Source organism: Aspergillus novofumigatus (assembly GCF_002847465.1).
Source record: "Aspergillus novofumigatus IBT 16806 chromosome Unknown P174scaffold_3, whole genome shotgun sequence".
In the NCBI taxonomy this organism is placed as follows: domain Eukaryota; kingdom Fungi; phylum Ascomycota; class Eurotiomycetes; order Eurotiales; family Aspergillaceae; genus Aspergillus; species Aspergillus novofumigatus.
In genome coordinates, this window is record NW_020194276.1 from 3,278,543 (window position 1) to 3,305,935 (window position 27,393).

Genomic DNA, 27,393 nt, shown 5'->3' on the forward strand with positions numbered 1-27,393 from the left:
AGACATACAGGCTTGATATCGTTGATCATTCATATGTATGTATATATATGATACTAGGTCTACGAGCTAGCTGCGGCCGGCGCAGCGGATACACTATCGTGGGCAGCAGGGGCAGGGGCGCCTCAACGGCAGGTTGCGTGGAGCCCTCCTTCTCAAAGCTCCGCATGGGATAGAAACCCCAGCGCTCAAACATCTCGCGGTCCTCATCCCAGCCATTGCAATCCGTCGTCAACATCTTCTCGCCGGTGAAGACGGCGTTGGCACCGGCCATGAAGCAGGCGACCTGCTGTTCCTCCGACAGCGAGATGCGGCCCGCGGCGAGACGGACAATGGTGGCCGGCAGGACGATACGAGCGGTGGCAATGGTGCGCAGCAGCTTGTCGAAGGGGATCATCTTGCGGTCGCCGAGCGGGGTGCCCTTGATGGGAACGAGGGCGTTGACGGGGAACGATTCGGGGTGAGAGGGAAGGTTGGCGACGGTGTGGATGAGGCCGATGCGGTCGGAGTCGGCCTCGCCGAGGCCCAGGATGCCGCCGGAGCAGACGTTGATGCCGGCGTCGCGGACGTGCGACAGGGTCTGCAGGCGCTCGTCGTAGGAGCGGGTGGTGATGATGGACGGGTAGAACTCGCGCGAGGTGTCGAGGTTGTGGTTGTAGGCGGTCAGGCCGGCGTCCTTGAGCTCCTTGGCCTGGTTCTCGTCGATCATGCCCAGGGTCACGCAGACCTCCATACCCATGGCGCGCACGCCCGAGACCATCTCCTTGATGTTTTTGAGGCTTGTCTTGCGGCCGCGCATGTCGCGCCAGGCGGCGCCCATGCAGAACCGGGTGCTGCCGTTGTCCTTGGCGATGCGGGCAGCCTTGAGCACTTCGTCGACGGGGCTCATCTTGGTGGCTTTGAGGCCGGTGCTGTACCGGGAGGACTGCGCGCAGTACGAGCAGTCTTCGCTGCAGCCGCCGGTCTTGATGTTCATCAGCGTACACATCTGGATGGCGGCGGGGTCATGGAAGCGGCGGTGGACGGCGGCCTGTCAGACAGATCAGTATGCATCAAAAATAATGAGGTGAGATCGACCTACCGCAGCATAAGTCAATTGGCTCAGAGGAGTCTCATAAATCTGTTGGACCTCTTCCCGAGACCAGTTGGTGCGCGGGGCCGTGGCGGCGGTTGCTTCTTGGAGGGCGGGAGCAATGCGGTTGGCTGTAAGTGATGCAGCACTGGGAGGAGCTTGGACTGTGCCATAAGATCTCCTCAGAAGGGCCCTGTGCAGGGACCGCGATAGAGATAGCGACATGCTGTTTGTGGTGTGGTGTGGTGGTGGTGAAGAACGGATAGGAAATTGCGCAAGGGAGAGCGATAATAATCGTCAATACAGAGGCTAATACAGAGGCTAATTGATCAGACTAGCATTCTGGACTGAACCTCGGGAGTTTGGACAAGGGAGAGAGGGGCAGTACACGTAGTTGGGAGGGAGAATCCGTCTATCTTAGTGCTTCACCGGAATGAGGAAGAAGAGTGTGGGGAGGGGGTTGGAGAAAAAGGGTCCAATAAGGTTACTGCTAATTGGCATCAACAATTGCAGAAAGAATTCAGAAAGTCAATTGATTAATATTGCAAAGTCATAACTTAATTGTAGGTACGAAATTGGATTATGAAATAGATGAGTCACTATTCTCCGGAATTGTACAGTTCTTGTTGACCCCAACCGCATCTGTCGATGGTTGAATTCAGAGCGCGGATACAGAACTGATGATGTATTGTGATCCACATTGCAATTCAATACTACATCCATCCATCCATTCATTCATTCTTTCATATTCTCTGTTTACCATCATCGTAATTGAAAGTACGTACACAATGTTTGATGATGTAGATCCTCCAGCGTTGAGTGTCTTTCGTTCCTGATTCTGGCGGGAAAAGGCTCCGCTGTCCCTGGCTCTGACTTCTGGATAGACCAATTGGATCGACTGGTCGGACAACCGGAACCGGCAGTTATCTTTTGACTGATGCAAATCAATTTGATAATATCTTAGCGTATTCCATACTGATAGTTGATTGGTGATAGACATTCCCCTCTGTCGGGCCGTTCGGTGAGGGGATCGCCAGAGCAAGAGAATCTGCAGGTTTCCATCTCATATTCTTGGTTCGAAATTAGCTGGTTTCGATTCTAGAATCCATGGTCTGCGAATTCGGACCATCGTTTTCCGCGGATCGCTCTCACAACCTAGTCTATCCTTGGTAGTTGGTACCTTATCTACGGAGCATATGGAGTACGTTGAATTTCATCATTCGTCACTTAATCTATTTGCTGATGCATCAAAGCAACGCCGACCGGAGCAGTGCCTCCAACCCCCGCACAGTCTCGGGTTTCGACGTGACGCTCGACATGAGGTAGAGCACATTTCCCAGCACTCTTGAATGGACGTTAAACTTTGGCCCGCCCGCCGATAATCTCTGCTGCAGGCCCTTGGCTGCGGTGGAGGTATAGCCTAGAGTAGTGGAGACGACGTCACATGTTAGCCGGCTAGAATCGGTCGAAATAATCTCATGCAGAGAGGACGAGACTTACCTCCGCCTTGGGCGTCTCTCAGTGAGATACTGAGTACGGTGCCGAGAGCGAAAACGCTCTCGACCGACTCGGCGTATGACAGGTCACGCAGCAGATCGCGGGACCACACCGACCAGGCCTCCGGGGAATTATCTTCCCCAGACACATCAACTGCTTTCCAGTCATTGCGGTACGCGTTCCATGACCCACTGCTTTCCATCTTCGTCATGGTTCGCAGGGAATCCACTGCGACCGTGCAGCCGACGGCGTGCGCGGTATAACTGTGTCCGTGCAACAGGGCATCGCTCTTTTCGGGACTGGAGAATGCTTGGAAAATCTCATCGCTCGCAAGTGTGGTGCAAAGAGGTAGAAGACCACCTGTCAGGAGTTTCGCGTTCACGGCGATGTCAGGATGGACATTCAGGAAGGAGGCCGCTGACTTGCGTCCGAGACGGTAGAGTCCAGTGAAAACCTCGTCGAAGATGATCGGGAGACCTGACCAGGATGTCTCCGATCCTAGGCTGTTTGTATCTGTAGCGTTGGCCGTGAAGAGCTCTGGATGACTGCGGACCACGTCTGCGAGGCATCGTTGGAATAGGGGATCACAGAAGAGCATTCCACCGGCTCCGAGAATGATAGGCTCCATGATGAGAGAACCGAACTTCATTCCTTGCCTGTGGACCAGGTCTTCAATCGTAGTGCGTATGAAATCTCTGTAGCGTTGTCCCGCTTCCGATTTGACACGGCTCTCCAAATCAAATACCGAGTTCAACGAGGAAAACTCGAGATCCTCGCCCAAGGAGTTTCGCAGCTCTTTAGGAATCTCAATCTTCCAAGTTCCCTGGGACATTTTCACCAAGGGAAAATCGAACCAGTAGCCGCGACCGCGGTACCACTCGACCTTCTGGTTATAAGTCGACGGCTCCGAGCAATCCATGACCCCGATCGTGTCGCCATGGTAGCTTCCCTTGAGGCCAAGAATACTGATCTGTTCCTTGCTGGCGTCGAAACCGTAGCGATGGCATGCCGCACGAAGACCCATCTTCACAGCCACTTCCATCCCCGTGCTTCCATTATCGGTGTAGAAGACCTTCTGGAGCCGAGGGTTTCCGAGAGTGTCTTTCAGGAGCTCTGCGAGCGATAGCGCGGGCTCGTGAACATTCCCCGCAAACATGACATGTCCATATCGTCCAGCTGCGTACGCAGCCGACAAGGCAAGCTCCGGGTTGCCATGTCCAAGACCTTGAGTCCACCACGACGCTGAGCCGTCAAACGTTGGTTGCAAACTACCCTGATCTGCGCTGCCACCCGACTCCAAAGTTTGGAAGTAATCGTCATGTGCAGAGTCGATCACAGTGATATCCTTGACCGTCATGCCATGGTGCTGCGTAAAGGGGTACCATATCGTATCATGAGCCCGACTAGCCATTGACTCTAGACGATCGATTCTCTCGGCATTTCTCGCCGCTAGTTCATCCAATAGACCTTGGACGTCTGATTCCTGCGCGACTTGCTGATAGTAGCCTGCCATGGCCTCCTCGTCCTGCGCCAGGGACGCGGCATCCTGCGACTGTGGGCGTTTGGGGGTTGTGGCAGTGGTACAAGGGGAATGCTCCTATTGCGGAAGTAGTCACCCAAGTACTCATGGTTCTTGTAGTAATCGTCGCGGAACAGGAGCACTGAATTGACATCGTAACCGCGAAGCAGTAGTGATTCGTAGGCGGAAATGGAAGACGAGATGCCCCCAAGTCGCGAATCTGCGACAAGAACCACCGGCAAACGAAGGGGCCGGTAAAGATCTGCCTGCGAGTTACCATTCGGCCCAGGCGAATGGACTCCGCCGGCAGTCTCTACGAGAGCGAAACTGACTCCAGTGCGGGCCCATTCGGAGAGTGTCTTATGCACGGAACCGAGGATATCATCGTCCCGAGGGATCTATCTTATTAGCTTGTTTCGGAGCAGCAATTCCTTGTCAAACATACCACGAAGTTTTTCTGTCGAGCAGCGATATGCGGGCTCACCGGCTCATCAAATTGATACAAACATTTGGTCAATGCACCTGCCGCATGACGTTGGATGTGTCTGTCATCTGCCTCGTCCAATGGCCCTGTAGAGACTGGCTTCAGGAATGCCGCCTTTTCAGCCTTGCGACGTTGTACCGCATTACATAGAATGGTAGACACAATGGTTTTGCCTACGTCCGTGTTGGCGCCGTAGACTTGGTGGGCACGCAGAGTGCGCCACAAGGCCGCTCGAACCGGAGGCATCAGATAATCGGATGTTGTGACCTGTACAGCGATATCTCACTATTCAAAGTAGAGATGTGAGTGATATCGATGATAGCCGCATAGCCGACTATAAGCAGGGCAATCTAATCTCGGTGAATCATATCATCTTTCCAAGGATCCATAATAATACTCGGCTGTTATTATAACTTATTACTTAGGTGGCCGAGGGCCCGAGGCATCCATCAGGCGCTAAGGCTAATCCGGTTACCTGCCAGCCCACTAGGCACAAAGGCAGCAAGGCACCAGGGAATGTCCCACCAATACCAACTGTTTCTGCTGTTGGGGACCAACAGTTGGTCCTGGTCCCTGGCAGCACAGTTCGTTTGTCCAAACTAGTGCTGGCTTTTGTGAAGCAATGACCACAATCTAATATTATTGTATTTTCTATTACTATTACTATTACTATTATTATTTTTATCAAAATGTGTCGGTGTCACACTGCCAACAAGGCATGAATGCTAAAAGTACCAATAGGCGATCCACCACAACAATGCTGTTAATCGCCAATTCCGGGCTCCACTCCAGAGTGTTGGATTTGGACGGTCATGTCCTTATTTCCTTAGTCTATCTGTCTACCCCAGATCATCTGTCCCTTGTGTCACTGTGTGACTGCGTTTTCCGGTAATCTGTCAGTGACAAGTCTACCATTGCCTGTCACAATGGATAGTTCCCCTCCCAAGTCCCTCCGGGAGTCACTGCGTCAAGCACTCCTTCGCAGAGAAGCCAAGTCCTCTCGTCGACGGTTGACCGTGCTACCTCAGTCCTCAGTAGATTTTTCCTCGAATGATTTTCTATCGCTGTCGACATCTCCAGTCTTTCGAGAACGCTTTCTAGACCTCCTCCACCAAGCTCCCCGCTGTACCCATTCGCCAGCGGAGGGTCGCGTCTATTGGACGGCAACTCAACATACGCAGAGGAAGTCGAAAATTTCATTGCAGACTTCCACAGCGCTCCCAGCGGTCTCTTATTCAACTCCGGCTTCGACGCCAACGTCGGTGTCTTCTCCTGCATCCCCCAGCCAGGAGACCTGATCGTGTACGATGAACTCATCCATGCAAGCGCGCGCGAGGGTATGCGGTTATCGAGAGCTGGCAAGCGGTTGCCGTTCTCGCACAGCTCCCCCAGCAGCCTGGATGAAGTCCTCCAGTCGCATATTGCCGACGACCCTCTGATCCAGACGGGCTCGCGCAACGTCTTTATCGCCATCGAGTCCATCTACAGCATGGACGGCGACATTGCGCCGATCCAGGACTTTATCCGGGTCGTTGATCGGCTTCTCCCCCGAGGCAATGGCTACTTTATCGTCGACGAGGCGCACGCCACAGGCGTGTTTGGGCCGCGCGGTGCGGGCGTTGTACAGGGCCTAGGCGTCGAGAAGCGCATGTTCATCCGGGTGCATACGTTCGGCAAAGCGCTTGCAAGTCACGGTGGTAAAGTTTTTCCCCTTCATTCTGCATGGGTACGGAAACTAAAGTAGATAGCAATTGTGCTCTGTTGCCCCGACACAAGAGACTACCTGATCAACTACGCGCGAAGCCTGATCTACACCACTGCCATGGGATTCCCCTTCCTTGCGTCCATACGCGCTGCGTACGAGCTCCTGGCTGAGGGGGAGACGGAGCAGCATCAGACCAAACTGCAGCAGCTGGTCGCGTACTTCCGGGACCGCCTCGCGGAATTGGACGCCTTGGACCCCGCGGCCTTCCAGGTGGATCATTTCCCGACTTCGCCCATCTTCTCCGTGCGTAGCCGCTTCCCGCGCCAGTTGGCCGCGGCCTGTCAGCAGAAGGGGTTTGTGGTCCGCGCTATTATGGCGCCTACTGTTCCGGCGGGGAGAGAGCGGGTGAGGGTTTGCCTTCATGCTGGTAATACGGTGGAGGAAATTGATGGGTTGGTTGATACATTTAAGGTTTGGCTGGGCCAGACGACGGAGAAGAAGGTTGCTAGGTTATGACATGCTGAATATAACTAGCCAGTATAGAAAAATGCAGTATTAGAGATCAAGGAAACTAAGAAGGATCCAGTCGCCATAGATGTGTCTGGAGCTGCTAGGCTCCAATTTATGTCATAGATATAAGGCTAAGTAAGACTGTCAGTCCTTCCACTGAAATAGCACCCAGAACTATTGCAATAGTAGGTATAGAAGGTGTGGCTGCTAGTTTGATGGTAGTTATAGGAGGGGATTAGGTATTTTCGAGTTGTCTGAATCCTCATGCTCACTGTCTCATGGTAAATCTGAGAGCTCCTCGGTTATAACTTCACCCCTTGATTCTCATGTATTCAATCTAGCTAGCTAGCAAGGCTGCGCATTTATTTAATCTAGCTGACACACATGTCAACCCTAGCATGTCGTGCACTCGCATCCCATAGAACACGAGTATCAAGAGGTTGACAAAATAAGCAATTGGGCCTCGCAAGACATGAGCAGACAGACTCATCGTCGGGGATAGGGTATGGTTCCTGCGTGGAAAGCGTCAGAGACCGACGAACATCTAGTGGAGCAGTCATACCAGCAAGATGAGATGGAGCTGTGGCTTTGGGACCTTTCTAGGCATCCGGGTGACCACCAGGATATGAAGATAGCCATGACTGTGTATTCCTGTGAATTTACACTGTTTATCCCAGAGAACTACCCCAATGAAGTTGTTGCAGGCATTTTTCTCCTAGACCGCTTTTATAATAGCCTAGTTAATTGATTTGGCACAGTAGATCAGAAAACGAGATAGCATGACAGTCTGCGAGCCAGTCAGACAGGTCCAGAGACAGTGTTTATCTCTGTGGTAGCTCAGGACACAATGGACTTGATATGCAAGATGCTTTTTGGATAGAGATCGCGTGTAGCTACCAACGTAGCATGATATTATTTCAAGTATCGACTAGCTGCTTTACAAGCAGTCTGGAATTCCATACCCATATAATCAAATTGGGCTACAAACGCGAGGTAGGCGCAACGGGTCTGTATACCGTCGTCACCTGCTGCTACTTCTTCCTCGAACCGGATCCAAATCATCACAACACCATCACAACAACACAGATTCCCTCCGGTTGTTGTCTCAACTAAAACCATGGCTGTAAGTACAATTTACAATGCACAGGATACTACTGAAGAAGATAGTCTTGTAGCTCTTGCTACAAGCTCACCTGTCCCGGCGCCGAGAGCTGCCAGACGCTGTACGAGATCTCGGATTTGGTGGTCGCTTACGCGCAGGCGCGTTATCTCGCTCTCCGTCTGAGGAATCTACAGGCAGAATACTGATAGATACTGATGGATCATGATATAGCAGTCCGAGCCGACCTCTCCGCCACTCGACGCCCGACCCCCGCTCCTACCATCCAGATCCCAACCGAGCAAGCTGCCCTCGCCGCGAGCGACAGCGACAGCGATGACAAGATCAACTGGAAAAGCAAGCTGGCCATCGAAGCGACTGAGTGCGTTTTCCGTGGCGTCCATCTCTCTGCTCCGCCCTTCCCGTTTAGACAACGCTGGGATGCAAATGCTCGTCATGAGATAGGCGAGAGAAAGAACAGAGGCAGAAAGCGCAAGAGAAGAGAGTATGAAGAGTACGACGACGAGGAGTACGACTACTTTAATAACGAGGACTTTCAGAAGATGTACGATACCATTGCTGCTACTCTTGCTACTGTTGCTGCGGCGCATACCACTGCTCATCCGACGAAGCGGCGGAAGAAGGCGATGAAAAAGAAGAAGCAGGGTGGTGCTGCTGGTGGTGATGGTGCTGCTGCTCCTGCAGGCAGCTCAGTTTGAAGAATGATATTGAAGAGTGGTGTATGAGTGAATGATTGATGAAATATGATTTATCATCCTGGATGGCGAGTTGCCGTCGGAGCTTACTTCCCCGCATTCTTGTTCTTCAAGACAAGAACTGGTTAAATTCTTTTGCCAAAGGATAATCACCAATGAGACGAATGGTTATCATCCCTGACTGGCCTAGTATGTTATGTGTCCGTCAGAGCCGAACCAGTAAACTGACTCGCGAGACCGAGAGTTAAATGCCAGATGCGGAGAAGTCGATGATGAACCGAGGAATAGACCGACAGCTCGGCAACGGCAATAGCTGTCTCAACTATTAGACAACATTCACTGCTTGCATTCATTTTTACTATTTCTTGCTTTGATAACGTTTACACGACCGAATTACTGGGTTTACATCTGTCACTACTCGCACGATGAGTCTAGGTACGTCTACACTCATTGAGCCATTGACATCCAGAGCCTGGCTAATCGAATACTGTAGGCGTCGCAGCAGCCGCAGTAGCAGGAGGTGCTACGCTGGCGGCGTATCTAAACGCCAAGTTCCACCTCGTCAAAGACATCTCGACTTTGTACGTCGCATGGAAAAGTACGCGTTCCTTTGAACAAGCTGGTATGGTGCCCTCCCTCGTACCTGCAAAATCACGCTGACGAGAACCAGCCGCCAAGGGCCTTGGAAATGTCTGGTTTGTATTCCTTGAAACAGCAAAGAAGTACCCGGATATGGTGTGCATGTGGACACGGGAGGGAATCTATACCTACCGGGACGTCCAGAACCTCGCTTGCCAATATGCACACTACTTTCTTTCCAAAGGTGTCAAGCAAGGGGACCTGGTGGCATTCTATCTGCAGAACCGGGCCGAGTTTATGATCGCGTGGCTTGCTCTCTGCAGTATTGGATGTGCGCCCGCTGCGATCAACTACAATCTGACCGGGGATGCGCTGGTGCATTGCCTCAAGATCAGTGGAGCCAAGCTTGTCCTGGTGGATGACGATGAAGCATGTCGCGCGCGCATCGAGGATAGCAGAGCAGCTATTGAAGGCCAACTCGGCATGGAACTTATCTACCTTGACCACTCCTTCGCCTCGCAAGTATCCACCATTCCCACCACGAAGCCACCGAAGGAGCTCGCAAAGAATATGTCGGGCGAGTATCCAGCCATCCTACTGTACACGTCCGGCACCACCGGCATGCCCAAGGGCTGCGCATTCACCATGGCACGACTGTACAGCACGCTCGCTCTGCGTCGCGGATCAATGGAGGACACTGACGGTCCCGGTGGGGACATCTGGTACAGCTGCATGCCCCTGTACCACGGCACATCGGCGATCGCCATGATGGTCTGCCTCACCACAGGCGTCAGCATTGCCCTAGGCAAGAAGTTCAGCGTGCGCAACTTCTGGCGCGATATCCGAGACTCCCACGCCACGATCTTCGTGTACGTCGGCGAAGTCGCGCGGTACCTGCTGGCCGCACCGCCCTCGCCGGACGACCGCAACCACCACGTTCGCTGCATGTATGGCAACGGACTGCGACCAGACATCTGGGAGAAATTCCGGGAAAGGTTCGGGATCAGTGCCGTCGGCGAGTTCTTCAACAGCACCGAGGGGCTTTTCGGGCTGTTCAATCTCAACAAGGGCCCGTTTACGGCAGGGAGTGTCGGCCACCACGGACTGCTCATGCGAGCTGTCATGCACAACACGTTTGTGCCTGTGGAGATCGATCCCACCACCGGCGATGTGCTGCGCGATCCCAAGACGGGGTTTGCCATCCGGGCCCCGTACGACAAAGGCGGCGAGATTATCGTCAATGTTCCCAGCGAGCAAGCATTCCAAGGCTACTGGCGCAACGAAAGCGCCACATCGAAGAAATTCCTGCGCGACGTCTTCAAAAAGGGCGATCTGTGGTACCGCTCCGGCGATGCGCTACGCCGCCAGAGCGACGGCCGCTGGTACTTTCTCGATCGGCTGGGCGATACCTTTCGATGGAAATCCGAGAATGTGTAAGCTGTCCCTTCTCCCCCTTAGAAATAAAGTCAAAATTACTAATGGACGCAGTGCAACCGCTGAGGTGGCCGAAATCCTAGGCCAATACCCCGGCATCCAAGAAGCCAACGTCTACGGCGTTCTGGTCCCTAACCACGAAGGCCGCGCCGGCTGCGCAGCGCTCCAGCTCAGTCCCGAGGCACGAGACGCATTCGACTTTCGCGGTCTGGCTGCTTTTGCGCGTGCAAGACTGCCCCGGTACGCTGTTCCGGTGTTTCTGCGGATCGTGGAGACGTCGGCGCATATCCACAACCACAAGCAGAACAAGGTGCCCTTGCGCGAAGAGGGGGTCGACCCGGTTAAGATTGGGAGTAAAGTGCCTGAGGGGCGGGACGATAAGTTTTATTGGCTTGCGCCGGGGGCAGATGGATATGTTGAGTTTGGGAAGAGGGAGTGGGAGACGCTGGTGGGAGGTGCTCGTTTGTAGTCTGGATCTAGATACTGGATAGAAGTATCAAGTATGCAAGATAATATACATTGTGTTATGTAGATAAGGAGTGGATTGGGTAGCTGTGCGTCAAGGGATGAATATGCATATTACTGCGGATGGAATGGAGATGCCGAGGATACTTGATAAAAATAATAATGGAAAGCTGACTATCAGCGAGACAAAATCCCTCAACTATATTTCAAGGAACAATTTCGACTGATTAGTCTACGGAGTAATACTCAAGCATCTCCACCGACTAAGGAATTAGCATCGGATTAACTCCTGTCCAGCCCACGCGGTGGCTTCTAGCGTCGGATGGCACAGGTTAGTGACCGGTGGGACGGATGCTGAGGGAATGAACTAATAAATCAAGAGATCCCTCGTCTGTCGTCCATCCTCGTCGAGACGTCAACTGCTTCACGGGTGATACACCGATAAGATGTTCCCCACTACGACCCATGGCTGGTCGGTTCTGACCGGCCTCCTGGCTTTGTCTTCTACGGCATCTGCCTCCAACACTTCCCAAACAAACTGTCGATGCTTCCCCGGAGAAGCATGCTGGCCTTCCCCAAGGTCTGGTCTGCTTTCAACCAGACGATTGACGGCCGACTGGTTGCTACGATCCCGCTGGGAACTCCCTGCCATGCGCCCAACTATGATGCTGCCACATGCGAGGCTCTAAAGGCCCAATGGCAGCTTCCTGAGCTGCAGTACGTAATGTCCTCTTCTTCTTTTGTGATCCAGAACTGATAAAAGCAGCTATGAATCCTCCTCGTCGATCATGGCCCCTTCTTCACCAATGGCACCTGCGACCCGTTCCACCCCGTCTCCAAGCCCTGCACACTGGGCAACTACGTCGTTTACGCGGTCAACGTGGGCAAGCCTGAGCATATCTCCAAGGCGGTGCAGTTCGCCACGAAACACAACATCCGCGTGGTCGTCCGCAACACCGGCCACGACTACAACGGCAAGTCCACCGGGGCCGGCGCCCTGGGGATCTGGACGCACCACCTCAAAGACATCGAGATCAAGGACTGGTCCGACACGCACTACAAGGGCAAGGCGATCAAGCTGGGCGCCGGCGTGCAAGGCATCGAGGCGTACCGGGCCGCCGACGCGCAGGGGCTCGAGGTCGTCGGCGGCGAGTGTCCGACCGTCGGTCTGGCCGGCGGCTACACCCAAGGCGGCGGGCACTCGGCGCTGGCGTCGCGGCACGGACTGGCGGCCGACCAGGTGCTCGAGTGGGAGGTGATTGACGGGCAGGGCAACTTCATCGTGGCCAACCGCGACAACGAGTATGCGGACCTGTACTGGGCGCTGAGCGGCGGCGGCGGCGGCACCTACGGGGTGGTCTGGTCGATGACGTCCAAGGCGCACACGGGGACGCCGGCCTCGGGGCTGAACCTGACTTTTACCAACGCTGGCATCTCGCAGGATACGTTCTACGAGGCGGTTGCGCTGTACCATTCGACGCTGCCGGCGATCGTCGACGCCGGCGCCATGAGTGTCTGGTATTTTACCAACACTAGCTTCTCCATCTCGCCGCTGACGGGGCCGAACATTCCTGTGGCCACGCTGCAGGAGCTGGTTAAGCCGTTTACTGACGGGCTGACCAAGCTGGGGATCAAGTATACCACCTACGCAGCGCAGTTCGACAGCTACCTGGCGGAATTCGAGGCCATGCAGAGCCCCATCGAGGTCGGCATCGCGCAGTACGGTGGCTGGCTGATCCCGCGGTCAGTCGTGCAGACCAACAACGCCGATCTGACGGCCGCATACCGGGCCATCACGTCCGACGGCGCCACCTTCATCGGCGTGGGAGTCAACGTCTCGACCGCGGTCACCGGCGACGTCTACAACGCGGTGCTGCCCGCCTGGCGCGACACGCTGATCGACACCGTCATCACGACTCCTTGGAACTGGACCGCTCCGACGGCCGACATGATCGCGCTGCAGCATAAGATGACGGACGAGTACATTCCCCGGCTGGAGGCGTTGGCGCCGAAGTCCGGGGCGTATCTCAACGAGGCGGATTTCCGGCAGCCCGATTTCAAGACGGCGTTTTATGGCAAAAACTATCAGAAACTGCGGGCCGTCAAGGCCAAGTATGATCCGCAGAGTATGTTTTATGGGACTACGGCTGTGGGGTCGGACGAGTGGACCGTCAGGTCGGATGGACACTTGTGCAAGGCCAAGCCATAGCCAGTGTACGGCAGTCGAACAGTGTATATATGTATGTATGTATGTATGTAAGTAGATATACTCCACCTAGACTATTCAGCAGATAAGTAACGCGAGTAACGTGATCGGGATTTGGTGTGCCACTAGCCTACCTATTAATTACTATGAGAAGACTATTAGCTCGCTTAGAGTAGAGTTCTCACTTGATTCACTAGGTCAGGTGATTGAGCTAATCTAAGACTAGGGTAACTGGATAGGTTCACTCCGCATCATTAATAGGATCAATGATTTCAACACCACGAGGAAGTCTATCTATATCCGTGCTCGCAGTTGCATTCATCAAGCTGAAACTGTATCATCGTCTACCGATATTAAGGCATGAGTCCAGAGTCTAGACGATCGGCAATTATCCATCCATCTATTAGACAGCAGGGAACCTGGCAACTGTGGACAGAGGAGATGGTTCTCTACTGGGTCTGCTTCGTTACTGGTCAGGTACAATATAAACCTGCAATCCACCGCGGGATCGATGCGCCCAATGAACACTGAACAAGGGACTAAGTTGGGCCCTAGTTTGGGGGCCACGAACAGGGATGTTCCCGGTGGCGGAAGCTTAATAAATGAATCACCTGCCTTTTTGCTTCCGCGATTCCCGGTGTTTTGCCCTTTTGGGTTGGTTGAAGTTCTCAAGCGAGCTGCCTATTTAGTCTAGTACCTAGTAGTTACTTTACCCTGCTTACTGCAATAACTTAGGTACTAAGGGAGGTAGTATGGGTGTCTACAGTATCTATGGAGTGACACTGACAAGATCGCAGCCAAGATAACATGAAATGATGAACCATGGTTTCATCAGCTTTGGGTAGAAGATCAGCAGTTCTCCTTCTCCACTTATGCTACTATAACATTCTGGTGCAGGATACATGTGCATAGACAAGGGATTATTGTCCGTCGGGCTGGAATAGTGGGAAAAAAAATTATCCTACTGACGGACTGACTGTACTCCGTAGTCCGAACTCCAGTCCGTAACTGAGACAGTCTCGGTCTTTCGGTCTATTTGCCAAGTCGAGGAGATGATTCGTCGGAGAAGTGGCCGGGAAAGGCTGGTCTTCCATTGTTCCACGGCGTGTTCCTTGATCCTGTGCCGATCTTCCTCACTATTAGTAAGTTCTATTCCCAGTCCAGCAGGAGATAAGCAGAGAAGAATAGTCAGAGAAACAGGTGGAGATCTGTCCAGATTCAGTGGACATCCTCACTCTGAATATCGATCTACTACGTAAATCCCACAAACTTAATTGTACCTGAGTAAGTATCCGGCTAAAGTAGAAAATAGTCAAAACCTCCAGTTCATGCGCGTCTGTTGTTGCGGTCAATAGCTTCGTATCTCCATATTCAGTCGAACAACCTTGGTGAGATGCTTCCCTAGCAAGCCATGGGTTGGGTGTACAATCTCAAAACCCCCGATCCTCACAGCCAGGTCCCCCGCGTTATTGCCATCTGCCTGGTTTTCCCCATTGTTGCCTTTCTTGCCGTTCTTTTGCGACTGTACGTGCGCATCCACACCAAGCGCGCTGGATGGGTCGATGATTATGCCGCACTGTCCAGTTCCATTCTGGCTATCGCCTATGGCGCCATAGCCATTGTGCGTGAGTCTTCTGCCACTCTGGAGTTTGCAAGGCTAAGATGCTAACTGGCATAGAATCGCGATGGGGTCTGGGACTAAATGCCAAATACTTTCCCAAGGAAAATGTCGTGCCGTTCAGTAGGGTCCGTTTGCCCTGACCTCTTGACCTAAGATCTGGTGTTGACTGACTACAGGTCCAATATGCTGGCGGCCCCGTCTACACGCTGGCCCTGCTAGGCTTCAAAGTCTCGCTGTTGGCCTCGTATCTCCGTATAGGCGGGTTCGTCAAGGCTTACCGTATCGTCATCATCGCCGTCATTGTCGCCTGTGTCTGTAACCAGCTGGCTTTTACGTTCGTTTTGTGTTTCGCCTGTCGTCCGATAGCCAGGCAATGGGATATGTCTATCCAAGGCAGCTGCATCGATACTGTCGCATCTTACTACGGTATGTCCCCTCCCGGGCCAGATTGTACATGCCAGACTAACACCCATGCAGCACTCGCAGGTACGAGCATAACTCACTTAGCAGTAAGCAAGCAACTTAAGTATACTAGGGACGAGTCTCGCCTTCGACTGCATCATCATCGCCCTCCCCCTCCCCGTCCTGATAACCCTCCGCCTCCAACGCCGCCAAAAAGCTGCTCTCGTCGCCGTCTTCGCCCTCGGCTTCTTCGTCACCATCATCCAAATCATCCGCATTTTTACAATCAAGGACCTGAAGACTTATACAGATAGCCAGCCTATCGTCCTTTGGTCCCTTATTGAAATTAGTCTTGGTGTAAGCACCCTTTTCCTTCCTCACTCAATCATCGCTCGCTACGCTACTTCACTGCCTACATTTTCACCACCTAGTCGCTCGCTACGCTCGCTAATTAACGATCTAGGTAATAATCTCCTGCATCCCAACCTACGGCCCCCTCTTCCACTCCCTCTCCCTAACCTCCTCCACCCACCGCCGCCGCCACGCGAACGGCTACCGATCGCAATCCTACCGCCTGACTTCGCCCTCGACCCGCCCTCCCGGCGGAGGCTATATCCATGGCTCCGGCTCCCGTCCTTTCGATAGTAGTATCCCCGCGACGACGACCATCATGTCGACAGCCGCAGAGCGGGATCGAGAACGAGATAAAGTCTCCTCGGACGGGGACTCGGAGGAGAGGATACTTGCGCGGTGTGCGCATATCAACGGGCCGTCGAATTCGCATTCGCGGGGCCAAGGGAGCGAGAGTGAGACGACGCTGGCGGAGTTGAAGGGGATGAGTGAGAACGGGATTCATACGATGACGGAGGTGAGGGTTGAGAGCCATAGTGTGAAGGGCTGTGGGTGGACTAGTGATTGATGGCGTTTTTGATACCCATGTATTTACAAAGTATAGAACTACACCTTTTTGTTTCTGCTAATGACGGTAATCTATCATTGATCTACATCTAATGCTACGAAACGAAGAAACGAAATACAAACATTGATATCACAGGCAATACAAATCGTCAGTCATTTTCGTGAAGAATCACTTCTTCAATCCCAGCAGGTTGATACTCTTGGGTCGCTCGATGGGCAAACCCAAGGCCCGGTCCCAGATGAGCTGTACCAATGGTCCCAGAGCACGGCTGACGCCAAAGGTGACGGTGTAGTATAGAGGCTGCTGGAAGCCGTAGTGGTAGAAGAGGACTCCGGAAGCGGCGTCGACGTTCGGGTGGGGATTCTTCGTCTGTGACTTCGTCAGTACATCGCATTGAAAAGTATCTCCAGGAAAAAAAGAGGCGCATACCTTTCCGTGTTCGGTCAACACAGCAGGCGCAATCTCCGAGTTCTTCTTGACGAGCTGGAAGACAGGATTGGCCAGGACATCTGGTCGGGTCGCAGCAAAGTCCATGAGCGCCTGGAAGCGCGGGTCGGGCTTGCGCAGGACGCCATGGCCATAGCCAGGGACGACGCGTCCCGACTTGAGCGTATCCCACAGGTAGTTGCGCACGTCAGCATCAGTAAACTTGGTGCCGATCTTGTCCTGCATGGCTAGGATCCAGCGCAGGACCTCCTGCGCGGCGAGTCCGTGCAGCGGACCGGCGAGACCCAGCAGCCCCGCGCTGTAGCTGAGGAAGGGGTCGCTGAGCGCGCTGCCGACCAGGTGGGTGGCGTGCGCGGAGACATTGCCTCCCTCGTGGTCGCCGTGCAGCGCCAGATAGAGGCGCAGCAGGTCGTGGAAGTCCTGGTTCTCCTTGCCGCCCTTGCCCAGGAGCTCGGCAAAGTTGTACGACCAGTCCTGGCTGGCGTCCAGGGCCTGGGTGCCCACCTGGTCCACCTCGTCCGGGCGGAAGACCAGCGCCGCCACTCGCGGGATCTTGGCCAGCAGCGAGATGCTGTCGTCAAAGGTGGGTTCCCAGTAGTCGGCCTTGTTGAGGCCCTTCTCGTAGGCCTTGGCGAACTTGGACTCGGTGTTGAGGGCCGCCACGGCAATGGACAGCTGCGTCATGGGGTGCATGGACCGGGGGAAGGACTTGATCAGGTCCAAAATGTGCTGCGGCAGATGGGACTGCTCGGCCAGCTCGCGCGAGAATGCGCGGACTTGGTTGGTCGAGGGGACCTGGCCCGTTAGGAGCAGCCAGAACATCGCCTCAGGGAGCATCTCGGTGCCTGACGGGCCCTTGGGCAGTTCCTTTTGGCAGTCCTTGATGGTCTTGCCGTGGAAACGGATGCCCTCCTCAGGATCCAGCACGGAACCCTCCCAGAGCATGGATTTGAGACCGCGCATGCCACCAATGACGTTGGCGACCTTGACCTCACCAATCACCTCATCGCTACGTTCCTTGACCTGCTTGAACAGTTCGCGTTTGGCGGGGATTACTGCCTTCAGAGCGGTCTTGAGATCTGGTTCGGCCGTTGAGTATCTGCGGGTATTGTTGAGAGCCAAGCGGGCAGTCTAGAGGGGATGACAGGATGAGTTCTTTGTATGCGATCGTTGCGCAAGGGTGGATTGCTCACCTGAGCCAGCTTGGAAGCATGGCGTGTTGATCTCATTGTCATGGCCATTGTGATGGGATGATATCAAGGGATGTGAGTTATGATGCGGGGACAAGGAGAAGAGAGCAAAAGATAAAAAGCTCAGCGAAACAAGGAGAAAAAAGAGCAATAGCTCGGCACCTCCGGTTGACCGCGGAGGTAGGCAGTGGACAGACAGCAGACGGCAGGGGGAAAGTCTGCCCAAACCGAGGCAACAAGCGGCTGCATGCGGAGTTGCGGTCGGCGGATCAGCAGTTGACAAGACAATTGGCATTACCGGTGTTGCATGGCCGATGGTTCGGTCCAGCGGTTGATTCAAGGATGGGGATGTAGTAATTGACCTTAGAATTGACCGTGATGAAGATCTATTCACAATTTCTCGATGGTTTGAATCATTTTGTTGTTGACATACAGAGGCAGCTCATACAACGGTCGGTTATCACATGAGGGGTTCGGGTATTCGTGGGTCTGGGGTAAGGATGACTCCATGTTTACTGACTCTACCACGCTCGAGCCTATCTTTGCGATGTACTGCTAGCAAGGGGAGCTATCAAGACCAAATCAGAGATACAAATTAAAATCCTCCTCCTACAGAGTATGCTGTAAGCATGATTATCATTGACAGCTGTTGCCATGCGGGGAGTCCCGATTAGGAAAGGCCAAGACCGGGGTATTTTATGCCTGAGGCAGCTAGAATTTAAGTCAGGCACCAACTTGCCACTCAGCCTCACTGTGGCGTAGATTTTTCCAGCCACACGCCACATGACCCAATGGACAAATCACCGTCCGCATGTGCTGGCGGTGAACTCTGATTGGCCATTACCCCTGAATCGCCTCAGGCAGAAATTTTCGACGGCTGGACACGAATTTTTCTTGTTGATAAAGCGAGATAGTGGAGACCCCTCCATCATCTATCATCAGCCTGGAATTTTCAAATCTTCTGTTTCTCTTCTTTGTTGTTTGTTTCCTTTCTTCTCATATACCCTAGACTTTGTCTTTTTCTTAAGACGATCTGTCCTCGGGGAAGGACGTTAATTTCATCCACCAGCTCATCGTCTCATATACCCTCCCCCTAATCGTTCGTTTCCCCGCCGTCGCCTCGAAGATAGTCCTGTCGGCCTGCCTTCAGCCCACTCAGAAGCACACGTTTTTGACACTCTCCACTCTTCTCCTCAAGTTTCATGATAATGCCTCACTCCGAGATGTCCGCACCTGTCGCCGTCTCGAAAACTCCCTCGGGAGTCCCTCCCACCGTGGAGGAGGTTTCCTCGCTTACGAACACAATCTTCACGGCTGAGACCTCGCAACAGTCTCTCGATGCTGCATACGGCCTGACAAACCTTCTCATTCAGAGCGTCGGAGCGTTCGGTCTTCAAAGATACAATATCCTCCCTGAGATCAAAAAGGCTGCTACCGATAAGAAGAGCGGTGCCCGACGTGAGAGCGCCATGTTGATCATTGGGGCCCTGTTCGAGCGCTTTCCTCGCGAGCATCCCCTCAGCGAAGTCGTCTTCCTTCTTCAGGATGGCGGTGTTTTGAACCTTGCTCTCGACGCTTTGGCTGACAAGGGCGCCGTCGTCCGCGATGCGGCCCAGTACGCCATCGATGCGCTCTTCGATTGCCTGAAACCGGAGTCGCTCGTCAACGCTCTCATCCCCGCCCTCTCGGCATATCTCAACAAGAGCTCTGGTAAATGGCAGGGCTTCGTCGGCGCCTATGCCCTATTGGAGAAGATGGCCGTCAAGGCGCAGATTGGCACGGGAACCATGGACGAGGAGCGCCAGAAGGATCTTCTGCGCAGCGCCATGGGCAAGACCCTCAAGGAGCTGATTCCCCTGGTTGAGTCCGGGATGCACGATCTCAAGAACGAAGTGGCCAAGCAGGCCAGCAAGACCATGACCGCGCTGATCACTCTGCTGGACAACGACGATGTCGCTCCTCGCATTCCCCTGCTCATTAAGACCATGGAGCAGCCTTCCGAACAGACTCTGCAAAACGCCATCCATGCCCTGTCTCAGACTACCTTTGTCGCCATCGTCACCTCGCCCGTCCTCGCCCTCTTGACCCCTCTGCTCGAACGTTCCTTGAATGCGCCCACGACGCCTCAGGAGACCCTGCGCCGCACTGTGGTGGTTGTGGAGAACTTGACCAAATTGGTCCATGACCCTGCGGAAGCACGCACCTTCTTGCCCAAACTCAAGCCTGGTGTCCAGGCTGTTAAGGATCGCGCCTCGCTGCCTGAAGTCAGAGAACTCGCGACCCGCGCCATGGATGTCATCGACAAAGCTATGGGTGACAGCAGCCTGGCGGCCGGCTCCGTAGCGAAGACGACCGCTGAAGATGTTCTCGCTGTGCTCGAGGCCAAGATCAAGGAGAACGGCGGCCTTGCAGTGCCCAGCGAGCACACCATCTTCGAACTCGGCAAGAATTACATCGCTGAGATGGTGCGCGAGGATGTCAACGCCAGAATGCACGATCGCATTCCTGCCTGTGTTGGCCCTTATCTTCGTGGATTCCTCCAGGATGACAAGCACGAGGCGGTCGCTTCTGCCGTCCAGGAGCACTTCATCGAAGAAGACCACCGCAAGTTCGGCAAGCCCGTTCCTGACGACCCCAACGAGGTTGAGATCGTCAACGCCAACTTCTCCCTCGCCTACGGAGGGATGCTTCTCCTTTCTCACACGAACCTTCGCCTCCTCAAGGGCCACCGCTACGGTCTCTGTGGTCGGAACGGTGCCGGAAAGTCTACCCTCATGCGCAGTATTGCCAATGAGAAGCTAGAGGGATTCCCTCCTCAGGATGTTGTCCGCACGTGCTTCGTCGAGCACAATCAGGGCGAAGACGCGGATCTGAGCATCATCGAATATGTGTCCAAAGATCCCAAGATCGCCGAAGCCGGACAAGAGCACATTAGCCGTGTCCTTCTGGAATTCGGCTTTACCGATGGCCCCGAGGGAAGACAGAACCAGCGGGTCGGCTCCCTCTCTGGTGGTTGGAAGATGAAGCTGGCTCTGGCCCGTGCTATGCTCATGAAGGCCGATGTGTTGCTCCTGGACGAACCGACTAACCATCTCGATGTTGCCAACGTCAAGTGGTTGCAGGAGTATCTGAAGCAGCACACTGACATCACCAGTCTCATTGTCAGTCACGACTCCGGATTCTTGGACGAGGTCTGCACCGACATCTACCACTACGAAGGAAAGAAGCTGGTCCACTACAAGGGCAACCTCGCCGCTTTTGTCAAGCAGAAGCCCGAAGCCAAGAGCTACTACACCCTGTCGTCCAGCATGGTGCAGTTCAAGTTCCCTCCCCCCGGTATCCTTTCCGGCATCAAGTCCAACACCCGCTCGATCCTTCGTATGACCAACTGCTCTTATACCTACCCCGGCGCTAGCAAGCCGTCTCTGGCTGACGCTTCCCTCTCGCTGTCACTGTCGTCGCGCGTCGCCATCATTGGTGGCAACGGTGCTGGTAAATCGACTTTCATCAAGATGTTGACTGGTGAGACGATCCCTCAGACCGGAAAGGTTGAGAAGCACCCCAACCTTCGTATCGGATACATCAAGCAGCACGCTTTGGAGCATGTTGAAATGCATCTCGAGAAGACTCCCAGCCAATACCTGCAATGGCGTTATGCCAACGGAGACGACCGCGAAGTCTTCCTCAAGCAGACCCGAATTCTGACCGAACAGGACAAGGCGCAGATGGAGAAGCCGGTCGACCTTGGCGATGGCCGTGGCCCGCGTCGCATCGAAGCCATCATGGGTCGTCAGAAGTGGAAGAAGACCTTCCAGTACGAAATCAAATGGGTCGGCCTTCTTCCCAAGCACAACACCATGATCTCGCGTGAAACCTTGGTCGAGCTTGGCTTCTTCAAGCTGGTCCAAGAGTTTGACGACCATGAAGCCTCCCGTGAGGGTCTCGGTTTCCGAGTCCTTGAACCCAAGACGATCTCGAAACACTTTGAGGATATCGGCCTGGACCCCGAGATCGCCAACCACAACCAGATCTCCGGTCTTTCCGGTGGTCAAAAGGTCAAGGTCGTCTTGGCCGGTGCCATGTGGAACAACCCGCACTTGCTGGTGCTGGACGAGCCGACCAACTTCTTGGACCGTGACTCTCTCGGTGGTCTGGCGGTGGCCATCCGTGACTTCAAGGGAGGTGTCGTCATGATTTCCCACAACGAAGAGTTCGTGGGTGCCCTGTGCCCCGAGCAGTTGCACATCGCCGATGGTCGCATTGTCGCCCGGACCAACAACGCCGTGGCTCTCGACCGCTTCGAGGACAGCGCCGCCAGTTCTCCTCAGCCCGGCAGCACCGTCGCCAACTCTGCTGCTACCAGCGCCGCTCCCTCGGCCGTCAACTCTGGCGCCGAAGATCAAGGCGAACTGAAGTTCAAGGCCAGAAAGAAGAAGAAGATGACGCGTGCGCAGATCAAAGAGCGCGAGGCGCGCCGTAGATTGCGTCACCTCGAATGGTATGTTCCTCCTTATCCTTTGACTTTTTGACTTTCTGCAGACTGCTAACTCTACATAGGTTGCAATCTCCCAAGGGTACCCCCAAGCCCCCGACACCGACGACGAAGCTGAATAGACGTTTTGCTTTTTCCTTCTAAAAGTGCATCTTTCTACTGCATATGAGCGTTATGATTCAACTTGGCATATCTTGCTATAGACGGTCTGGTGTTATTATGTTTTGAATAATACATGTTAGTACATAGAGAACATGACTTCTTGCCTACGTTCATCTGTTTCTATCTCTAATTGCATAACTCGTACATAAACTGCATGAGCTGCCTTGCTCGTCTCGCGTTCATAGGCAGGCTTTTTACAGCAAGACATCTTATCTTTGAGTGTCTGCCGCGGATGAGCGTGTAGATAGCAATATGAACTATATATAGATCTGTTCAAGTACCTGATACTTAGCCAATATATCCCTCACTGGACTGTCCAAAGTGGCTCATATAAAGTAAGCCAGTCTCCTCGTAATATTTATCACTTCTCCTGGTTATTGATCACCTTAAAGTTGAGTATTTCTTGAGCTGCAATTAAGAGGTTGGATACCTTGTCATTGTTATGCCATATTAGGCAATCCATCGAGTTCCCAGAACTCAGCACCTCAGCTAACTTATCTATTTTTCATGACAAACCATAATCTCTCGCTCTGTTTCTCCTACATATCACAAGCACGGCGTTTAAAATCAAGTGAAAAGATCGCCAGCAGTGCGTAATGCATCTCCAATACAGGAGACGCAGCTCTCCTCTGATTGGCTGAATAGCTCTCCCCGTTCCACCGCATCGGCTCTGTCATTTCCTCCATCGGCATTGCTCCTGCCAGTTACTTGTCCATCGGCATCTTCAGTCTCTCCCTTTTCTGAGTCTGTAAAGACACCTTCTAATCAATGCCATCCCTACCCTAACCCGGCATGGCTCCCCCGGATTCCACCCACGGCGGAAGCTTCAGGGACCACCTCAAAACCAACGACCGGAGCTCAACATCCAAGGGCAAACAACGCTACGCACCCCTCCACGAAGCCATCCCCGAAGAAATCTCCTCCTTCCGCTCCCCCTCCGAATTCGCCGATGCCAACACCGACTCGGACTCGGACCTCGAGAAGTCAGGCTCCTACAAGCTCCGCCCGGTCGACCGCTACGGCTCCCACCATTCCTCCGCCTTCATCCCCGTCTTCCGCGATGATGGCGGCGTCGAGACGTACCTCGATAGCATCACAGAAGCAGAGCAGGAGCTCCTCTCCGCGTCGAAGCAGTATGATCTCGTCGACGACGACGACTCGGACGATTTCGACTCCGACGAGGAGGCTACACTCAGATACAGGTTGAAGGATAGGCTGAAGCGGCGGCGTGCGAGGCTCCGGGCGTGGACGCCTGTCAAGTACGCGCGGATCTGGTGGCGGACGCTGATCGCTGTCATTGTTACGTTGGCGGTGGTGGTGTGGGGGTTTTTGAGCTTTGCGATGTCGCATAGGGACGAGCCGAAAGTCTGGGTGAGTGCTGTGCCATACTTTTATCTGAGGCTGGGGGCTGATTGTTGATTGTCTAGCCGACTGTACCATCTGATTCGTGGTTTCCGTCGCCAAAGGGTGGGACGCTCAAACATTGGGAGGAGAGTTATAAAAAGGCGCAGAGCTTGGTTCGGAACATGACGCTCGTCGAAAAGGTCAACATCACTACTGGCATTGGCTGGCAGATGGGCCTGTGTGTTGGAAACACTGGTATGCATGGTTGACTGTGAACTATGGAATTCATGCTGATTGTTCAGGCCCCGCGGATATTGTTAAATTCCCCTCGCTGTGCTTACAGGACGGCCCTCAAGGATTACGCTTTGCGGACCATGTGTCTGCCTTTCCGGCGGGTATTACTACGGGATCTACGTGGAATCGAGAGCTCATGCGCGAGCGGGGCGTCGCTATGGGGCGGGAGGCTCGATTGAAAGGGGTGAATGTCCTCCTGGGTCCGTCGATGGGTCCCTTGGGGATGATGCCTGCGGGAGGACGCAACTGGGAAGGATTCGGCTCGGACCCTGTGCTTCAAGGGGTGGCTGCGGCGGAAACCATCCGAGGTATTCAGAGCAACGGAGTCATGGCCACGGCGAAGCATTTTGCGATGAATGAGCAGGAACATTTCCGGCAGCCCTTTGAATGGGGGATTCCCACCGCTTTATCGTCCAACGTGGGCGACCGTGCCCTGCACGAAGTCTTTGCGTGGCCGTTCGCCGAGAGTATCCGAGCCGACGTGGCTAGCGTGATGTGCTCTTATCAAATGGTGAACAACAGCCACGCCTGTGAAAATAGCAAACTCTTGAACGGAATCCTCAAGGATGAACTAGGGTTTCAAGGATTTGTGCAGTCCGACTGGCTGGCCCAGCGGTCTGGCATTAACAGCGCCCTTGGGGGCCTCGACATGAGCATGCCGGGGGACGGTCTGCATTGGGTGGACGGCAAGTCTCTCTGGGGTAGTGAACTGACAAGAGCAGTGCTCAACACGTCTGTTCCTATGGAGCGACTCAACGACATGGTCACCCGGATTGTGGCTGCGTGGTATCATTTGGGGCAGGATACCTGGGAACGTCCGCCGCCGGAAGGCAACGGCGGCCCTAATTTTTCGTCTTGGACCAACGACGAAGTTGGGTGGCTGCATACGGGAAGCAACGATGAGTCCTATGCTGTGGTGAACCACTTCGTTGACGCCCAGGGCACCGGGCCGGAGGCGCATAGCATCATAGCGAGAAAGGTTGCGGCGGAAGGGACAGTGCTGCTGAAGAACGTAGATCACACGCTTCCGCTGTCGCGCAACGCATCGAGTCCATCCGGCGGCATTCTCCGCGTTGGTATCTATGGTGACGATGCCGGACCGGCATCGGGCCCGAATGCTTGCCCTGACCGGGGATGCAACCAGGGCACCCTGGCTACCGGCTGGGGCAGCGGAACCGTGGAGTTTCCGTACCTTGTCAGCCCTATCGAGGCGTTGGAATCTGCATGGTCGACGGAAATAGAGAGCACCGCGTACCTGCGCAACGCCGTCATGCCAGCGGACGCGATTGACAAAGATTTGTGCCTCGTCTTTGTGAATGCCGACTCAGGAGAGGGGTATATTTCCGCAGGCGGAATCCACGGCGATCGGAACGATCTCTTTCTGCAGAAAGGAGGCGATACACTGGTCCGTAGCGTGGGGAGCAACTGCGGTGGTGGACAAGGGAAGACAGTGGTTGTCATTCACGCGGTCGGCCCAGTCGTGATGGAATCGTGGATCGATCTCCCCGGCGTGCACGCCGTCCTGCTTGCCAACCTGCCCGGACAGGAGAGCGGAAATGCATTGATGGACGTGCTGTTTGGCGACGTGGATGCAAGTGGACGATTGCCATACACAATTGGGAAGAGTTTGGAGGACTATGGTCCTGGCGCGCAGGTTTTATACGAGCCCAATGCACCGGTGCCGCAGGCAGACTTTTTGAACGCTCTGTACGTCGATTACCGGCATTTTGACCGGCATAACATCACGCCGCACTTTGAATTCGGGTTCGGGTTGTCGTATACCACGTTTGAACTGTCGGATCTCAGCATCAGCCCACTGCAGAGAAAATCGCGGTCTCCACCCCCACGGCCTGCAGACGCCGTGGCTCCACCCGTGTACGATACCAGCCTTCCGGATCCTGCGTCAGTCTTATTCCCGGCTGGTTTCCAGCCAATCTTCAAATACATTTATCCCTACCTTTCGAATTTTGATGGGACGGCACCGCGCAACTATTCATTCTACCCCAAGGGTTACAACGAGACACAAAGTCCATCGCCAGCCGGGGGTGGAGCAGGTGGCCATCCCGCGCTATACGAGGAGATGGTAAGCGTAAAGCTCCAGGTGAGCAATACTGGAGATCGCAAAGGACAGGAGGTAGTCCAGGTGTATGTATCGTTCCCGCCCGATGTGACCGAGGAGGGCGACTGGGTGGAGGTGGACACCGACGCAAAGAAGCCCGGGGAGAAACAAAGGGAGCGGGTGAAAATCGAGTTTCCTGAGCGGGTTCTGCGGAACTTCACCAAGATCGAGCTGGAACCTAGTGAGCGACGCGAGGTGCAGATGACGCTCAGCCGGAAGGATCTGAGCTACTGGAGCACGCGTGAGCAGAACTGGGTGATGCCCGAGGGCAAATTCCAGATCTGGGTGGGACGAAGTTCTCGCGATCTGCCATTGATGGGGGAGTATTGATTTGCCTTGTTGTATAGACTAATTGTTGTACATAGATGTGGGACATAATAGACCAAGCAATGCCACAGCAGGCATCATTCGACAAATATAGAAATTTATTCCAAGCAACCAGACCGCCTCTTGTCGCCATGAGCATCCGCAGTGGCCCGGAGTGGATCTGTGGATCTGTGGCTGCGCCGAATCTTCCAGCTCGACGAGAGTTTTCGGCAGCAACAGGCTATGGACTGGACCCTGAGGGGGCTATTGCTGACACTCGGCCAATGACAGGAGCTGCAGAACGTGAAGCTATTCCATTTGACCAGAAAGGTACTCACCCCGAGACACGGAGTGGAGCAACCGTCGATCATCGGCATCATCGGCCATGTCATTGCTGGATCAATTTTTCTTTTTCCCGTACGGCATCCCCTGCCAAAGAAACCCTGATCATCAGCCGTGTAAGAGAATGAACAAGGGTACGGCAACGACGTAACATGATCAGCTGTCCCTGTGTTTCAAGGGTATTAACCGTCGGAGTCAGCTGTAGAAATCGAGACGGAGACCGACCCGGGATCGTCAGGGCCAAGTGGAGATGGGCGCTCGAGATGCCACATGGGGCAAGGCTTTGTCTCTTGTGAAAGAAATAGATAAGGGATGATGAAAATGAAGGGTCGCTGATCAGATCTGGTTTTTTTCGTCAGTTAGTGCTGGCACAGCAGGTATTTAAACCCTCCCTCTCCATATCTGATTCACTTCACACCCATTCCCAGTACTCCGTATCACTGTACAGTTGCAATTATACTATATCTATATC

The 27,393-nt window shown here is 54.0% G+C and overlaps 10 protein-coding genes across 10 annotated transcripts; 7 read left to right on the forward strand and 3 right to left on the reverse strand.

Moving 5' to 3' along the window:
• Positions 1–25: 25 nt before the first annotated feature.
• P174DRAFT_503195 (biotin synthase) lies at positions 26–1,575 on the reverse strand (the record flags this gene model as incomplete). Its single annotated transcript, XM_024831141.1, has 2 exons — positions 1,079–1,575; positions 26–1,027 (listed from the first exon to the last, which is right to left on the reverse strand). Exons 1-2 carry the CDS (start codon positions 1,292–1,294, stop codon positions 26–28), a joined length of 1,218 nt encoding a protein of 405 aa, XP_024684534.1. The 5' UTR covers positions 1,295–1,575.
• Positions 1,576–1,620: 45 nt separating this feature from the next.
• bioDA (adenosylmethionine-8-amino-7-oxononanoate aminotransferase) lies at positions 1,621–4,922 on the reverse strand. The gene is made up of 5 exons (XM_024831142.1): positions 4,531–4,922; positions 4,151–4,483; positions 2,570–4,118; positions 2,359–2,489; positions 1,621–2,075 (listed from the first exon to the last, which is right to left on the reverse strand). Exons 1-5 carry the CDS (start codon positions 4,813–4,815, stop codon positions 1,728–1,730), a joined length of 2,646 nt encoding a protein of 881 aa, XP_024684535.1. The 5' UTR covers positions 4,816–4,922; the 3' UTR covers positions 1,621–1,727.
• Positions 4,923–5,495: 573 nt separating this feature from the next.
• P174DRAFT_503197 (aminotransferase class I/II-fold pyridoxal phosphate-dependent enzyme) lies at positions 5,496–6,823 on the forward strand (the record flags this gene model as incomplete). The annotated part of the gene is made up of 3 exons (XM_024831143.1): positions 5,496–5,578; positions 5,650–6,266; positions 6,318–6,823. The coding sequence occupies 3 exons, from the start codon at positions 5,496–5,498 to the stop codon at positions 6,788–6,790; spliced, it is 1,173 nt and encodes a 390-aa protein (XP_024684536.1). The 3' UTR covers positions 6,791–6,823.
• Positions 6,824–7,901: 1,078 nt separating this feature from the next.
• Positions 7,902–8,602, forward strand: P174DRAFT_459437 (uncharacterized protein; the record flags this gene model as incomplete). The annotated part of the gene is made up of 2 exons (XM_024829763.1): positions 7,902–8,048; positions 8,174–8,602. The coding sequence occupies 2 exons, from the start codon at positions 7,902–7,904 to the stop codon at positions 8,600–8,602; spliced, it is 576 nt and encodes a 191-aa protein (XP_024684537.1).
• Positions 8,603–8,978: 376 nt separating this feature from the next.
• Positions 8,979–11,217, forward strand: P174DRAFT_450292 (putative very-long-chain acyl-CoA synthetase family protein (CefD1)). The gene is made up of 4 exons (XM_024828921.1): positions 8,979–9,034; positions 9,093–9,221; positions 9,270–10,611; positions 10,667–11,217. Exons 1-4 carry the CDS (start codon positions 9,025–9,027, stop codon positions 11,079–11,081), a joined length of 1,896 nt encoding a protein of 631 aa, XP_024684538.1. The 5' UTR covers positions 8,979–9,024; the 3' UTR covers positions 11,082–11,217.
• A 106-nt stretch (positions 11,218–11,323) lies between these two features.
• Positions 11,324–13,394, forward strand: P174DRAFT_440555 (FAD-dependent oxidoreductase). Its single transcript, XM_024827078.1, has 2 exons — positions 11,324–11,819; positions 11,919–13,394. Exons 1-2 carry the CDS (start codon positions 11,640–11,642, stop codon positions 13,284–13,286), a joined length of 1,548 nt encoding a protein of 515 aa, XP_024684539.1. The 5' UTR covers positions 11,324–11,639; the 3' UTR covers positions 13,287–13,394.
• Positions 13,395–14,386: 992 nt separating this feature from the next.
• P174DRAFT_440556 (putative integral membrane protein (Pth11)) lies at positions 14,387–16,294 on the forward strand. The gene is made up of 6 exons (XM_024827079.1): positions 14,387–14,908; positions 14,962–15,029; positions 15,081–15,330; positions 15,382–15,390; positions 15,440–15,663; positions 15,770–16,294. Exons 1-6 carry the CDS (start codon positions 14,695–14,697, stop codon positions 16,223–16,225), a joined length of 1,221 nt encoding a protein of 406 aa, XP_024684540.1. The 5' UTR covers positions 14,387–14,694; the 3' UTR covers positions 16,226–16,294.
• On the reverse strand, positions 16,263–17,913 carry mcsA (putative citrate synthase Cit1; the record flags this gene model as incomplete). Its single annotated transcript, XM_024824057.1, has 3 exons — positions 16,263–16,594; positions 16,655–17,803; positions 17,866–17,913. 3 exons carry the CDS (start codon positions 17,911–17,913, stop codon positions 16,394–16,396), a joined length of 1,398 nt encoding a protein of 465 aa, XP_024684541.1. The 3' UTR covers positions 16,263–16,393.
• An 863-nt stretch (positions 17,914–18,776) lies between these two features.
• Positions 18,777–22,628, forward strand: P174DRAFT_450295 (putative mRNA-nucleus export ATPase (Elf1)). The gene is made up of 2 exons (XM_024828922.1): positions 18,777–22,360; positions 22,420–22,628. The coding sequence occupies exons 1-2, from the start codon at positions 19,065–19,067 to the stop codon at positions 22,496–22,498; spliced, it is 3,375 nt and encodes a 1,124-aa protein (XP_024684542.1). The 5' UTR covers positions 18,777–19,064; the 3' UTR covers positions 22,499–22,628.
• A 610-nt stretch (positions 22,629–23,238) lies between these two features.
• On the forward strand, positions 23,239–26,654 carry P174DRAFT_387799 (beta-glucosidase). The gene is made up of 3 exons (XM_024823374.1): positions 23,239–23,887; positions 23,944–24,115; positions 24,163–26,654. The coding sequence occupies exons 1-3, from the start codon at positions 23,309–23,311 to the stop codon at positions 26,601–26,603; spliced, it is 3,192 nt and encodes a 1,063-aa protein (XP_024684543.1). The 5' UTR covers positions 23,239–23,308; the 3' UTR covers positions 26,604–26,654.
• Positions 26,655–27,393: the final 739 nt, after the last annotated feature.

What these genes read in the sequence shown, in the direction of transcription:
- P174DRAFT_440555 (XM_024827078.1), top strand. Translation starts at nt 11,640, where the DNA reads ATGCTGGCCTTCCCCAAGGTCTGGTCTGCTTTCAACCAGACGATTGAC. An exon ending in TAATGTCCTCTTCTTCTTTT is followed by an intron (nt 11,820 to 11,918) that starts GTGATCCAGAAC and finishes CCCGTCTCCAAG; the next exon opens with CCCTGCACACTGGGCAACTA.
- P174DRAFT_440556 (XM_024827079.1), top strand. Translation starts at nt 14,695, where the DNA reads ATGGGTTGGGTGTACAATCTCAAAACCCCCGATCCTCACAGCCAGGTC. An exon ending in TGGCGCCATAGCCATTGTGC is followed by an intron (nt 14,909 to 14,961) that starts GTGAGTCTTCTG and finishes TAACTGGCATAG; the next exon opens with AATCGCGATGGGGTCTGGGA. An exon ending in ATGTCGTGCCGTTCAGTAGG is followed by an intron (nt 15,030 to 15,080) that starts GTCCGTTTGCCC and finishes GACTGACTACAG; the next exon opens with GTCCAATATGCTGGCGGCCC.
- P174DRAFT_450295 (XM_024828922.1), top strand. Translation starts at nt 19,065, where the DNA reads ATGATAATGCCTCACTCCGAGATGTCCGCACCTGTCGCCGTCTCGAAA. An exon ending in AGATTGCGTCACCTCGAATG is followed by an intron (nt 22,361 to 22,419) that starts GTATGTTCCTCC and finishes AACTCTACATAG; the next exon opens with GTTGCAATCTCCCAAGGGTA.
- bioDA (XM_024831142.1), bottom strand. Translation starts at nt 4,815, where the DNA reads ATGCCTCCGGTTCGAGCGGCCTTGTGGCGCACTCTGCGTGCCCACCAA. An exon ending in GCAATAGGAGCATTCCCCTT is followed by an intron (nt 4,119 to 4,150) that starts GTACCACTGCCA and finishes AAACGCCCACAG; the next exon opens with TCGCAGGATGCCGCGTCCCT. An exon ending in GAGAGACGCCCAAGGCGGAG is followed by an intron (nt 2,490 to 2,569) that starts GTAAGTCTCGTC and finishes CCACTACTCTAG; the next exon opens with GCTATACCTCCACCGCAGCC.
- P174DRAFT_450292 (XM_024828921.1), top strand. An exon ending in GCGTTCCTTTGAACAAGCTG is followed by an intron (nt 9,222 to 9,269) that starts GTATGGTGCCCT and finishes GACGAGAACCAG; the next exon opens with CCGCCAAGGGCCTTGGAAAT. An exon ending in CGATGGAAATCCGAGAATGT is followed by an intron (nt 10,612 to 10,666) that starts GTAAGCTGTCCC and finishes TAATGGACGCAG; the next exon opens with TGCAACCGCTGAGGTGGCCG.
- P174DRAFT_387799 (XM_024823374.1), top strand. Translation starts at nt 23,309, where the DNA reads ATGGCTCCCCCGGATTCCACCCACGGCGGAAGCTTCAGGGACCACCTC. An exon ending in GGGACGAGCCGAAAGTCTGG is followed by an intron (nt 23,888 to 23,943) that starts GTGAGTGCTGTG and finishes TTGATTGTCTAG; the next exon opens with CCGACTGTACCATCTGATTC. An exon ending in CCTGTGTGTTGGAAACACTG is followed by an intron (nt 24,116 to 24,162) that starts GTATGCATGGTT and finishes CTGATTGTTCAG; the next exon opens with GCCCCGCGGATATTGTTAAA.